This window comes from Macrobrachium nipponense, chromosome 18 (genome assembly GCF_015104395.2).
Source record: "Macrobrachium nipponense isolate FS-2020 chromosome 18, ASM1510439v2, whole genome shotgun sequence".
NCBI classification, from domain to species: Eukaryota; Metazoa; Arthropoda; class Malacostraca; order Decapoda; family Palaemonidae; genus Macrobrachium; species Macrobrachium nipponense.
In genome coordinates this window covers 55333219-55345517 of record NC_087211.1, presented here as the reverse complement: position 1 = coordinate 55345517, position 12299 = coordinate 55333219, and the positions used below count along the sequence as shown (strand labels likewise).

General features: G+C 35.9%; 1 protein-coding gene across 2 annotated transcripts; it reads right to left on the bottom strand.

The window, feature by feature from the left end:
• Positions 1–308: 308 nt before the first annotated feature.
• Positions 309–11153, bottom strand: LOC135197081 (solute carrier family 2, facilitated glucose transporter member 8-like). Of its 2 annotated transcripts, none has more exons than XM_064224027.1 (10): positions 10733–11153; positions 7339–7443; positions 6540–6806; positions 6159–6287; positions 5569–5778; positions 3935–4134; positions 3364–3514; positions 2971–3105; positions 2086–2189; positions 309–1793 (listed from the first exon to the last, which is right to left on the bottom strand). In XM_064224027.1, exons 2-10 carry the CDS (start codon positions 7424–7426, stop codon positions 1599–1601), a joined length of 1479 nt encoding a protein of 492 aa, XP_064080097.1. In that variant the 5' UTR covers positions 7427–7443; positions 10733–11153; the 3' UTR covers positions 309–1598. The 2 variants fall into 2 exon arrangements, with proteins under 2 accessions (XP_064080097.1, XP_064080098.1); XM_064224028.1 differs by lacking the exon at positions 10733–11153 and adding an exon at positions 10015–10037.
• Between the last annotated feature and the right edge of the window lie 1146 nt (positions 11154–12299).

The following is a 12299-nucleotide window of genomic DNA, read 5'->3' as shown; positions in this document are numbered from 1 at the left end:
TATATATATATATATAATATATATATATATAATATATATGTGTGTGTGTGTGTGTGTGTGTGTGTGTGTGTGTGTGTGTGTGTATATATATATATATATATATATATATATATATATATATATGTATGTATGTATGTGTACGTACAGTGCCTTCATAGTAGGTTTTAATGAATTTCCTTGAAGCAACTTAAAGAAGTCAAGAAGTTTATTATTTTCAACACTTTGAACTTTTCGTAACAATAGCCTTGTTGCTGGAGTTCATTTTTAGATACACCAGCACTTTACCCTTGGCTAGAAAAACGACTGGATTTTAAATGTATTTTTATTAAAATAATATCCTTAACTAAGTCTCACAACAGTTATTGCTGAATATCTACACTATGGTTTTATACAATCACAGCACACATATCAAGTCAAAGTGAACTTGAGTTTCTATTTACAATGACATTCTGACATGTTTGAAATCTATTGCACTCAAATCTAGATTGTGAAACTGGTGGGCCAGCCAACAGCACTCTAGTTTGCAAATGCCTTAGAAGAAAAAGTGAAAAGAAAATTATGTTTGAGGATTGTGTCTGGACGACCATCACTAACAAAGTCTTGACTAACTTGAGCATTGGTTTATATCACTAACTGTCGTTTTTAAAATAGGGACGTCCAAATTTCTCTTTCTTTCGGTTCTCCCTTTCAGCAGTGGGCACCACTGCACGTGTGGAATGTTCAATTTTCTGGACAGTGCGGCTGAGCTATTTGAACAGGTTTCGACCAAAAGAGTGTTCAGACTTTTACATGAACAATGGATGGCATCAAACCCATAATGACTTTAATATCCAATAGAGTATATATATAAAGAATTTCAATCAAATGCAATAAATAATGTAATAGGTGGATATCTTCAATAGACAGTCACTTTTTTTTTTCAGCGAGTCACACGCTTAAGTGAGCAAATCTTGGACATCCCTACTTTATTCAACGGTAATTCAATACAAAACACTATACTAGTTATCTATGTTGCAAATATAATAAATTGTGCATACTGCACCTTATTCACCATAGCTTTATGCAGAAAACTGCTAATCTACATGAAAACTTTAAAAATATAATTACATATTATGTACATTTTTCTTAATTATGAATTAGTTGTGAAGGATCAAAAAAGGAATGTCCTGAGTGTCGAAGTGAAAAGAGGTTTTACGAATACTACTCAGCAATCTACGCTTTTTCCCCTTCTCACAAAGCCATATATCTTGTATATTCAAATCAAAAGAGACTTAATATACATCATGGAACATCATTTTTCTCTTCCTAATGTGCGAAGGTTTTCATGCAATCTGAATTACAGAGTGCATCTCTGCCTTTGATTGCTGAATAAGCATTGTCTGATTAGCGTTAAAGTCTTCACAAGAGTGAGTTTCGTTGTAATTACTTTTCACCCGAAGGAAAAGAAGAAGAGGAATATGAGAGAGTAGAAGAAGAAATGTATGAGGGTTGAACCTTTGCGTTGACGACTATGTACAGCTACAAAATTACTGAAATACACTTGGGCGGAGAGTGAATCTAGAAAAAAAAAGGACTTCAGTAACCCTGAGATGAACCGATTATGAGATGATGCTGATGTCAAGCTTTGGTTTCTCATTTGGGCCGCTCTTGAGCGGAGATGGGGCTCCGAAGTAGGCACTGATCTCCTCCACGGTTTTGCCCTTGGTCTCAGGGACGACGAGGGCGCAGAAGGCCACGTTCATGACACACACGGCCGCGAACATCCAGAAAACGCCATAGTCGTGGATAACGTCCTGCAAACGGAAATGAAAAAGGATTTGCATATTATTTTTAAATGATGAACTGTTGCTGGATAGCGTCGCTATCAAATTTTAATCGGCATATACGATGTCATTTCAAGAAAGCTAGAATTGAGTAGTCTAGAGCATAATAATGAAATGGAATTAAGGACAGTTTTGGTGTAGCAATGTAAACAACCACTTAACCAAATTTCACGAGTCTAAATGAAGCCTCACAATTTTAACGTATATGAACATTAAACATAATGATCCCAGGCTATTGTTACGAATGATGAATGCCAATTACCTGCAGTGGAGTGAATGCTAGAGTGCAGATGAAAGACATGGACCAGTTCATCATGGTGCTGAGGCTGCTGGCTTCACCTGCCACTGCTCTTGGGAAAAGCTCACCTGGAGAGAGAGAGAGGAAATATGCATAAGGATATAATGTATTTAAGTAAAGGAACATGAAATGATACTTGTGCTCTAAAGTCGCTTTCTCTGTCTATCATTAAAAAAATTAGACAAGTTATTGTGATTTTTCCACGTGTATGTTCAAAAAAGATTATTACCCCAAATGAAACTAGTTTCCCAGTTTTAATTTGCACAGAGAAGCCTAGATGGTTTTGGTTTTTGGTAACGCATTCAGACAATTGTAATTAATAAGTGGAAACTGTTAAATTTCAAAATAATTCCATAAAAGTCCTATAATGTCCCTGTCACAAAATTTTTTTATCGTCATAGCTAGTTCTACAAAAAGAATTTTTAATGAAAATAAGCGTATCGTAATAAACCATAAATAAGAAATATCAATGTGAGGCTGGTTTTAATCTATACATTATGATCCACAACGTAAGCTAACTTTATTATTGTTAAAAGATGCAAAGATACGATTATTTGGTAACATTGGCCAGTGTTAGGAACGATTTGTTTTCTTGATATTTCCTATGAATATGAGATTGAAAGCAGGCAAGCACAGTCTTGATTTCTTTTCATTTTACAGTCTGACTTCAAATACCACAGCCGTCATGATAACATGTGGTGAATATCTTATCCAAAACACAGGAAGGACGATAAATGACAAGATAACAAATAATTTAGTAACAAAGAAACTCCATGATTGGAAAATTGATAAGGAACGAAAAAGAATGTGACCAAGACTCAATGTGATAATCTTGTCTTCCATACTTACTCATCATGAGCCAAGGAATGGGTCCATATCCAATGGAGAAGGAGGTGATGAACAGCATGAGAGACACCAAAGGCAGCCACTGGAGAGAATCGGCTTGGTCTATCGACTTCTCATAAAAGAAGAAGCCCAGTGCCGCTGCGGAGCAAAGAATGGAATCACATATAGTTTTTATCACTAAAATATGGTTCAAGAGCCCGACCTTTGTCTGTAAAACTTTAGAATAAGATTGTAGCAGCCAAACTTGAACGTTACTTCTTTTCAATACTTGTTCATAAAGGTGACAAACAATGACCAAAATTTCGGAGTGTATCATTTCACCTTTCATTATTGTTCCGCCAAAAAAGTCTCATTGTTCACAGAAATACTTTGCAGGTAATGAAAACGATTAGTTACCTAGAGAAATGGCCATGACTATAGCTGATCCAGTGAGAAGGATTTTGCGTCCGGCTCTGTCAATAAGCAGTGAAGAAGCTGCAGTCGCCACAATCTGGACTAGACCAACCAAGATTGAACTAAGGGTTTCTGGAATGTCAGTGCCTGCCTCCTGCAAAGACAGATGAAAAATCGTTATTAAACGGTTAGGCTGTGCGAGAATTTCTAGGTATATAAGCTGTGATGGCCGTAGAATTAGCAATAAGTACTGCAAGAGTGTACCCTCCCACCCTTTTTATATTATAACAACTTTTTAGTCCGTATGTAATTAACTTTTATACATGTATTGATTCTGTTTCATTATCTTTAACTGAAAACATCTGTTCGTATGATTAGGCTCATTTTCGTCGAGTTCATATTTGACATGATGCATCGAAAATATGGCTTTTGCTTAATATGCTTCTGTTCAAAAATGTAACCTGAATATTGTTTTTCAGTTCCTTGAACCGAGTCATGAGGTCTAGAGCTTGGCAAAAAATTCAAATTTAAAAATGAAGTATTCCACTGGGCCAGTGAGGAAATCAGAACTTGCCTTGAAAATGGTGGTCAAGTTGAAGAGAACAGCATTGACGCCGGAGAACTGCTGGAAGAACATGAGAGCCAGCGAGATGGTGAGAGGCTTCAGCAGGTGGGGATTGACGACCAGATCTTTGACTGAAGCCTTGTTTTCTCTGGCCTCTTCCATGTCGGCCCTCATCATGTCAAGTTCCCTCTGGATGTTGTAATCCTTTCCTGGTAAGAACAGTGGTCTCGTATGATACAACTTAACAGGGCGGATACTCTTTTTATCATATATCTATCTATCTATCTATCTATCTATCTATCTATCTATCTATTTATATATATATATATATATATATATATATATATATATATATATATATATATATGAATAATTATCACATCGAACCGTGATCCATTTATATATCAATTCAAGCTACAAATGTCCTTTAATATCTAAATTCACTTTACCTCCCAAATGATATATTTTCATATATGTACCGAAGGGGAATTTTTTAGTTGATAATAATTTCGTCCCCCCATGGGATCGAACCACTGTCCAAGTGGACGGGGACGAAATCAGGACAGTCAGTGACGCTATCCAATCAGCCAACAGACGAAATTATTATCAACTAAAAAATTCCCCTTCGGTACATATATGAAAATATATCATTTGGGAGGTAAAGTGAATTTAGATATTAAAGGACATTTGTAGCTTGAATTGATATATAAATGGATCACGGTTCGATGTGATAATTATTCATAACAAAAGGCTACGTGCTGTCAAACGCTCGAATTGGCTAACATGGTAGACGGGGTTCCATATCGATTCTAATTACGAAAGCACCGAGGTCGAGGGTGATTTGTAAGGTCAGAATCGATATGAACTTATAGCGTCTCTGTTGGCTGATTGGATAGCGTCACTGACTGTCCTGATTTCGTCCCCGTCCACTTGGACAGTGGTTCGATCCCATGGGGGGACGAAATTATTATCAACTAAAAAATTCCCCTTCGGTACATATATGAAAATATATCATTTGGGAGGTAAAGTGAATTTAGATATTAAAGGACATTTGTAGCTTGGAATTGATATTATATATATATATATATATATATATATTAATATATATATATGTAAATATATATATTATATATATATCTATATTATATATATATATATATATATAAATATATTACCTATATATATATATATATATATATTAATATATATATATATAATATAATAGTATCTATCTATCTAATATAATTATATATATATTAAAATATATATAGATAGTATATATATATCATATAATATCTATGTAAATATTATTTAAATATATTATATATATATATATATATATATATATATATATATATATTACAGTTATATATATATATATATATTTATATTATATATATATATATATATATATCTATATAGCTATATATATATATATATTATTATATATATCTATCTATCTATATATTTATATATTATAATATATCTATTATATATATCGATTAATTCAGAACGTCACATTTACTGGAGATTAAAATAATATTGTGGTAACTAACACTCTTAATCAAATGTAACTTTAATGTCGGTTCAAGTAAATTTACTTCAAATGATGCTATCAAAAGCATGACATTGTAAAACCTTACCTCTGAAGAACTGCAGAGAGGCCATTGCTTCCTTTTCCTTTCCCTTCGAGAGGAGGTAGACTGGAGATTCTTTGGAAATCAGAATCAACACGAAAAAGACAAAGACTGGACACATACATACGACAGCTAGTAACTGCCACGTGTCCATAATAGCGCCGAAAATGTAGGCAAATTCAATCCCTATAACCACCATCAATTGGAAGCCACTGCCTGTGAAATGGAAAGAGTGCCGCTTTAGTGCTGTGTCAGAAGAGGTCAGTGGTGAAAGATGCTATACGAATGGCATTTCAGATAAGAGAAAGACACTGTGTGAATGCCTTTTCAGGAAAGTCTTCTGGAAGTAAATAATATGACTGCCTTGCCAGTGAGGATAAAGGAAAAAACAACGCGTAAACCGGGTAAAGACTGTAGATGGTCACCGAATTATAAGGCGGACGTGATTGAGGAGGCAAGGAATGCTTGTCTCTTAGAGTTAAAGAAGGAAAATGGCTGTGCTATTAAGTTAAAATTCCTAATTCAGTCTAAGAATATTATACATAGGGAGTGAAGGTTATCGTACACCATTTAGCGACTTTATCTATAAAACCTACCAAGTGTTCCTCTGATGTCCACGGAAGCCAGTTCTCCAATGTAAGTGTTGGCTGCAATGCAAGTGATTCCAGTTGCGAGACCAACAACAATACGAGAGGAGATGAGCATGGCAAAGTTCTGAGCAAAAACTGAAAAGAACAGAGAAGGGAAAAATGAGGTTTCTTTGAAAGGCAGGTAAAAATAAGTTGTGAAAGCTTTAGTAAAAACGCGGTAGTTTACCATCTTTATCTAATATTGATAAATAATTGAAATAGCTATGAGCAAAAAGAGTACTAATATATCATCAAACCCTTGTGAGAATTTGAATGCAGTAAAATGAAAAGAAACTGATATTATTTTGCCATCGTTGATCAATGAAGTTAGTCAAAACATTTACTCACTTGTAAGAAGCCATGATATAAGGAATCCTACGAAGGTAGAAAACATGGCTCCCTTCCTTCCAATGGTGCCGATGAGCAGTCCTCCCAGAGGGCCTCCTATGAAAGCGCCGATGTTAATGGTGGATCCATACCAGCTGTTTTGGCTTTCCGATAGATAAAGCTCGCCGTCTGTTTCGTTATAAGTCATGTTTTCTGGCTTGAGTAGCATGGATCCAGCCGGTGAACTGTAGCCTATAGCTACTCCAAAGCTTAAAGCTCCCATACATGCTGGAAAGATATAGAGATGAAAATAACTGATTTCGTTATACACTGAATATTCAAGTCATGATTGAGACAGAACTAAATGAGTTGAAGGAGGATAGGGAGGTGAATGGAAGAAGTATTACTAACGTTTGGTTTTCCATTGCAATACTACTCCTGTCCTCCAGCATCTCTGAAGTTGTCTTACTCGTCAGGGAGTTAGAATCTTATATTTACGTTAGTCTAGAAAACATTCATTCTCAAATTTAATTTTCTCCTTCCCTGGGAATATCTCCAGCTAGGAACTTCTGTAAAAAGTTGATACTTTGCACCGCTTATGAAAATTGTGCTTACATAAAAGTCTTTTGCATCAAAACTCTTAATGCGCCCAAGTTACTTCTACAAGACAAGGAACCATGAGTAGCTTTTGGGAAGGATGCAGGCAAAGTTCCAAAAGAAAAGGCAAAGAGGCTCATAACAATTTTCTGTGTGGCCGTTTGATAGAACTTATTCCCTCCCTACTCACGCAGATGGATATCACAGACTCCCAATGACTTACCCGAGAAGGCGCCGAGATACTGGGTGGCGTAAGAGGGCTTCCTGAAGTCGTCGACGAGCTGAGCAGATGAGGCTCCCGATTCCATCATCTTTAGTTGGTTATTGCCTGCAAAGACAGATAAAAGTAAATGAGAACTAACAGCATATTTACCTGTGAATGACTAAAAGTGGCGGTGATAAATCGATAACAAGAGGAGACAATGCATAAATGTAAAAATGAAGGGATGCGTTAAAGGCTATTATGCGTATCAAGTACGAATCTTTTGGGTACGAAGTAAAACAAGGGATGGATATTCAAAACGTAAAATTCTTGAAAATAAATGAACGTCATTATAAATCAAGTAAATGTTTATATGCATGCATTATTGTATTGTCTTTAATGTAAAATGGCATTTTGTTAATTTTTATCATTACAGCAAAGGAGTTATCTTAAACCCATGAAATTTATCACTCTCTTTTTAATAATAATTGCAGAAAGCATGATAACTGTCTCGCGTAATTCATTCTGATTTTGCTAAGCAGTCCAAGTTAATACTCTGTATTCGTCATTCACACAGAGACAGACAGGGACGGATTAATAGTTTGCGGGCTTCTAGTTAATACGCTTGTTTTTCTTACTCTGATACGGGTAGAAGACGCAAAATATTTTTTTTTTTTTACTTTATGAGACTTTTAATGTAAAGAATCAATATTTCATTGTATCCTCTTATGAATGACGTTAGAAACGCGAGTTTCTGGGATAGAAAAAAAAAAAAAAGTTCCGGTCTCACTGTAATATAAGAGAAAGCCCATATACATATTTTTTGCTCCTCGAACTGGGGTAACGCTCATTTCTAATGAGAAAAAGCTTTTGTTGCGACTAATATTCGCTGTGATGAACCTAGTCATGACCTACGCACAGGCATCTTTAAAAAAGTTGCTATTAAGGCTACAAATTGTTCCTAAAAGCACCCAAAGAGCCGTGAGTGCTGATAAATCACATCAATTATCACGAGAAGATATGTAATGCCTTAAAGTGCCAATGACTAGCGCTTGTTTATCTCTTATCAGTTTATTTTGATTTACGGAAGAAATCTCGGGTCATAGAAGAGATTATCGGGAGCTTCGATTCAGTTATCAGACCCGTACTTGTATCAGTGAACTGACATAACTTGATTTTTCAGTCCAATGTTCAGTAGCGATAACGTAGCAGCCGCCCGTGTCAGTAGAGTGACATAATCTGAAGTTTTAAACGATACAGATAATGAACGCTTTTAAGACTATTTACAATCACAAATTCGATGCATAATCTCTGGCGGTAGGTTATTGAAGAAGGTGACCAAGAGTTTCTAGTCTAGAAAAGGAGATTTGGATGACAAATCGAAGTGTCATTTAAATTTTCAAAGAAAAACGAATTCAGGTAAAGCCTAAAGACCTTACAACGATACGGCGTAACAACGATGTACAGAATCTGTAGATTGTTATAACTCAGAAGCAAAGTTATTGTCAAGATGCTTGTTCAATGTTGTGCAAAAATGAGGAACATTTTAAAATGAACGGGCCATCTGTTTATTTTCTGGCAAGTTAGCGCTGGTTGCTATGCCGATCGCCCCCACCCACACCAATTCCTCCATCTCACCCCGCCCCACACGCCTCCCACAGCCTGTTTAATCTCTGTGGCGTCTGGCTGCTCATGTCCCTCTGGACTGCTTGCTTTGACTGCCTAGAACAGTGCCAAGCGTGAAACGGCTTTGCTGCCAGGGATCTGTAAAAATGGTATTGAAATTTCTGGCACCGAATCGAATGATGTAATGCCAGCCGCGCTTGCTTGCTTGCTTGCTTGGGTGATATTGAAGTAGTCCATCCACCTCTGGCTCCGGGTTAATCGCCAAATGTGAATTTTGGCACACGTCTAAGATTTTATATTTAATCGGTGCCACAAATTTACCACGAGTCCTCTGATTAAAGAACAGAGAAAAATCAAATGAGCCTCTTCTTGAACTTCACATACAACATTCAAATGATTGATCCTTAGGAAGTTAGCAGAAAACTGCACTCATTGTCGCTCAGAGTATAGTAAAGCAGATCAAATCTTCTCTTTATTCTTTCTACTGCATGGGTTAATTCGATCGACTGATTGATAGAGAGAGAGAGAGAGAGAGAGAGAGAGAGAGAGAGAGAGAGAGAAACTCAGGAAGTAGAAGAATAAATAAAACTTTTTTTGCATTCCAATTCTCTCTCTCTCTCTCTCTCTCTCTCTCGCTACACTCCCTCCCCTCCCCTCTCTCTCCCTAATACAAACTTCTCTGATATTATTTAAAAAACAATATATAATATATATATATATATATCTATATATATATATATATATATATATATATATATAAAACCTTTCATGCCGTTCGTCATCAATCATCATTATGAAAATAATTCCTAAATTTTAAAGAACTGAGACGAACGAAATTTGTCATACACAGGAATAAACACAAGTCTAAACAAATTCTGTTAAGAAAGCTGAGAAAACTGGAAAAGTTTATGCTCTTTAATGATAGATTTCAATGTATGCAAAACCGCATTCAAAGAAGTATGTGCATATATATATCCATTCCTCTAATTTTTAATTTCTAGTAAGTAATCGCATTGAAGGAGACATATTGTTCACAAAAACCGAAAACATGAGGTTGCTTCACGGATATACCGTAATGATTGCACAAGTCCACGAATTGCAAGCTGTTAGCACTGCATGACCCGTCCCTAGGATGTCGGGCGGTGTCTGACGTTGGCGTCTCCCACGTGTCACGTCTGAGTGCCCCAGTCTTCCCTCGGCTCTTTTATCCAAAATGAAGCGGGGACAAGATGCCCCGAAATTGTATGTATAGTTTTTTATGTGTAGGTCAAAAGGTCGGACAACACTGTGGCCTTATCTAATCGGGATTAAAAGACAACAAATAAATGTAAGGGAAGAAGAAGAAGAAATAGAAGAAAAGAAAATCAGGAGGAAATTGTTGCTTGTTGTTTGTTGTTGTTTACAGTATAAGTGATATACCACACATCAGGCATGCTACCTTCGTAAGCGACACCATTGGGGATATATGTTTACTAGACAAGGGCAGTAAGTCCACGCCGAATGTCATATTATGTCATTAGCTGTCAAGCCCTTTTTCTGTAAGATCAGGGATAAGTCCATGATTTCTGAATTTCATTTTTGGGATGGGTGATGTAGAATTGAACCAGTCTCCCGGCTAGACTCTACTAAGATGCTTTTTTCGAATTAAAGGGTAAGCTGATATCTAATATATCAGAGAAACAAAAGAGCAGAAAAATGCGTTGCATGAAAAGGAATGCTTGTCATGACTCTACGTCACTCGAAAAAGAAAACAGTGGGCTATAAACAAATAAGAACATTTGAAACTTACCTCTTATTTGGTTGTGAGAGACTGAATCAGGTCGTGAACGCAGCAATGACCTTGAACAATTGCAGCTTTCCTTATTCTGGTAACTTTTCTCTCGTTGTTTAGTGATTTTTCTCCCTTCTGGCTTGGTAACTTCTTAGTCTTGTAGTTTCGTGTTAACGTATTTTCTCTTGTTGCTTTGTAATATTTCAGTTTACTTCCCTCGTAGCTTGATTGCTTCTTAATATTGCAGATTCGTAATTAAGTATGTTTCGTAGCTTGGTAATTTAGTTTGAATATCTTACGACGTACTAACTTCTTAAATTAATTCTGTTGTAGCTAGGATGTTGAAAGAGAGTGTCAGTTGGCACTTAAGGCAGTGTATTGAAGCAGTAAGAGCTGAATGGTCCGATCAGCCCGGCCGCTGCCTTGACACTGAAGGTACTCCTAGAGATTGCAGTTCAGGAAGGCTCTTGGCCCTCTAGCTGGACGCCAACCAATAAAAACTCATTCAAAAATTACCCTCTCTCTCTCTCTCACTCTCTCACTCTCTAACGCATACATACGTAACACAGGCAAGCACGTGATTCTAAAGCGTGATTCGTCCTCTTTGTCTGTCTGTCTCTCTCGTTTCTTAAGTATTTAGTCTGAATTTTTTTGTAGCGTTTTAATTTTATCATGAAGATTTCTTTTTTGTAAGTAACGTAGTCAGGGGGAATTTCGGAGATTTTTTTCTTCGTAAGGTGAGAATTACATTGTGATGAAAAGCCATTAATAGTGTAAAATAGAATAATTAAGAAACATTCTTAGCAACATTTGCAAATTAATCTTATTTACGATCCATTCAGAGCTCACATTTTCATTTTCTCTCTCTCTCTCTCACTCTCTCTCTCTCTCTCCGTCTCTTCCTCCTCTCTATATATATATATATATATATATATATATATATATATAATATATATATATATATATATATATATGTATATGTATGTATTATTTATATATATAATATATAACACATTTATATATATAAATGCACAAAAATATGTACATAGATTATATATATATTATATATAAATACATATGTATATATTTGTTTATGTATGAGAGTTTTAGCCTGTATTCATCTATTAATCTTAATCTCGATTTATCCGTCTGTCCGTTTGTCGGACGGTGTGTATATGTCAGTGTGTCTGTCTGTCTGTCGGTCTCTCAGTCTCCGCCCACGTGCATGTGAGCGTGACCGTCAAAGTGGGCGCAATTGCATGCCTGCGTGTTCAAATGCAGAAATGTTGCTAGGCAAAATAATATTCATGATATTATACATAACGAGGTCACAGTTATGACGTAAATAAATTCCAGCTATTAGAAAACTCCTTACGCTACAACGGGTTATCGAAGATCAACAAAAAGTCGATCATTTAATGTTTATTTTTTATTTCATCAATTCATCAGTAACAAGTAAACTTTTTTTTTGTACATTTCGCCTAGAAAGTTCTAGGTAACCTGTTGTAAAACGTATCCAGGGTATATAATGTTTTACTCCTCGTAGATTTAATGTTACAAACTTAGAAAACCTTTTACTACGCTC

What these genes read in the sequence shown, in the direction of transcription:
- LOC135197081 (XM_064224027.1), bottom strand. Translation starts at nt 7,426, where the DNA reads ATGATGGAATCGGGAGCCTCATCTGCTCAGCTCGTCGACGACTTCAGG. An exon ending in CTCTCTGCAGTTCTTCAGAG is followed by an intron (nt 4,135 to 5,568) that starts GTAAGGTTTTAC and finishes TGTTCTTACCAG; the next exon opens with GAAAGGATTACAACATCCAG. An exon ending in AGTCATGGCCATTTCTCTAG is followed by an intron (nt 3,106 to 3,363) that starts GTAACTAATCGT and finishes TTTGCTCCGCAG; the next exon opens with CGGCACTGGGCTTCTTCTTT.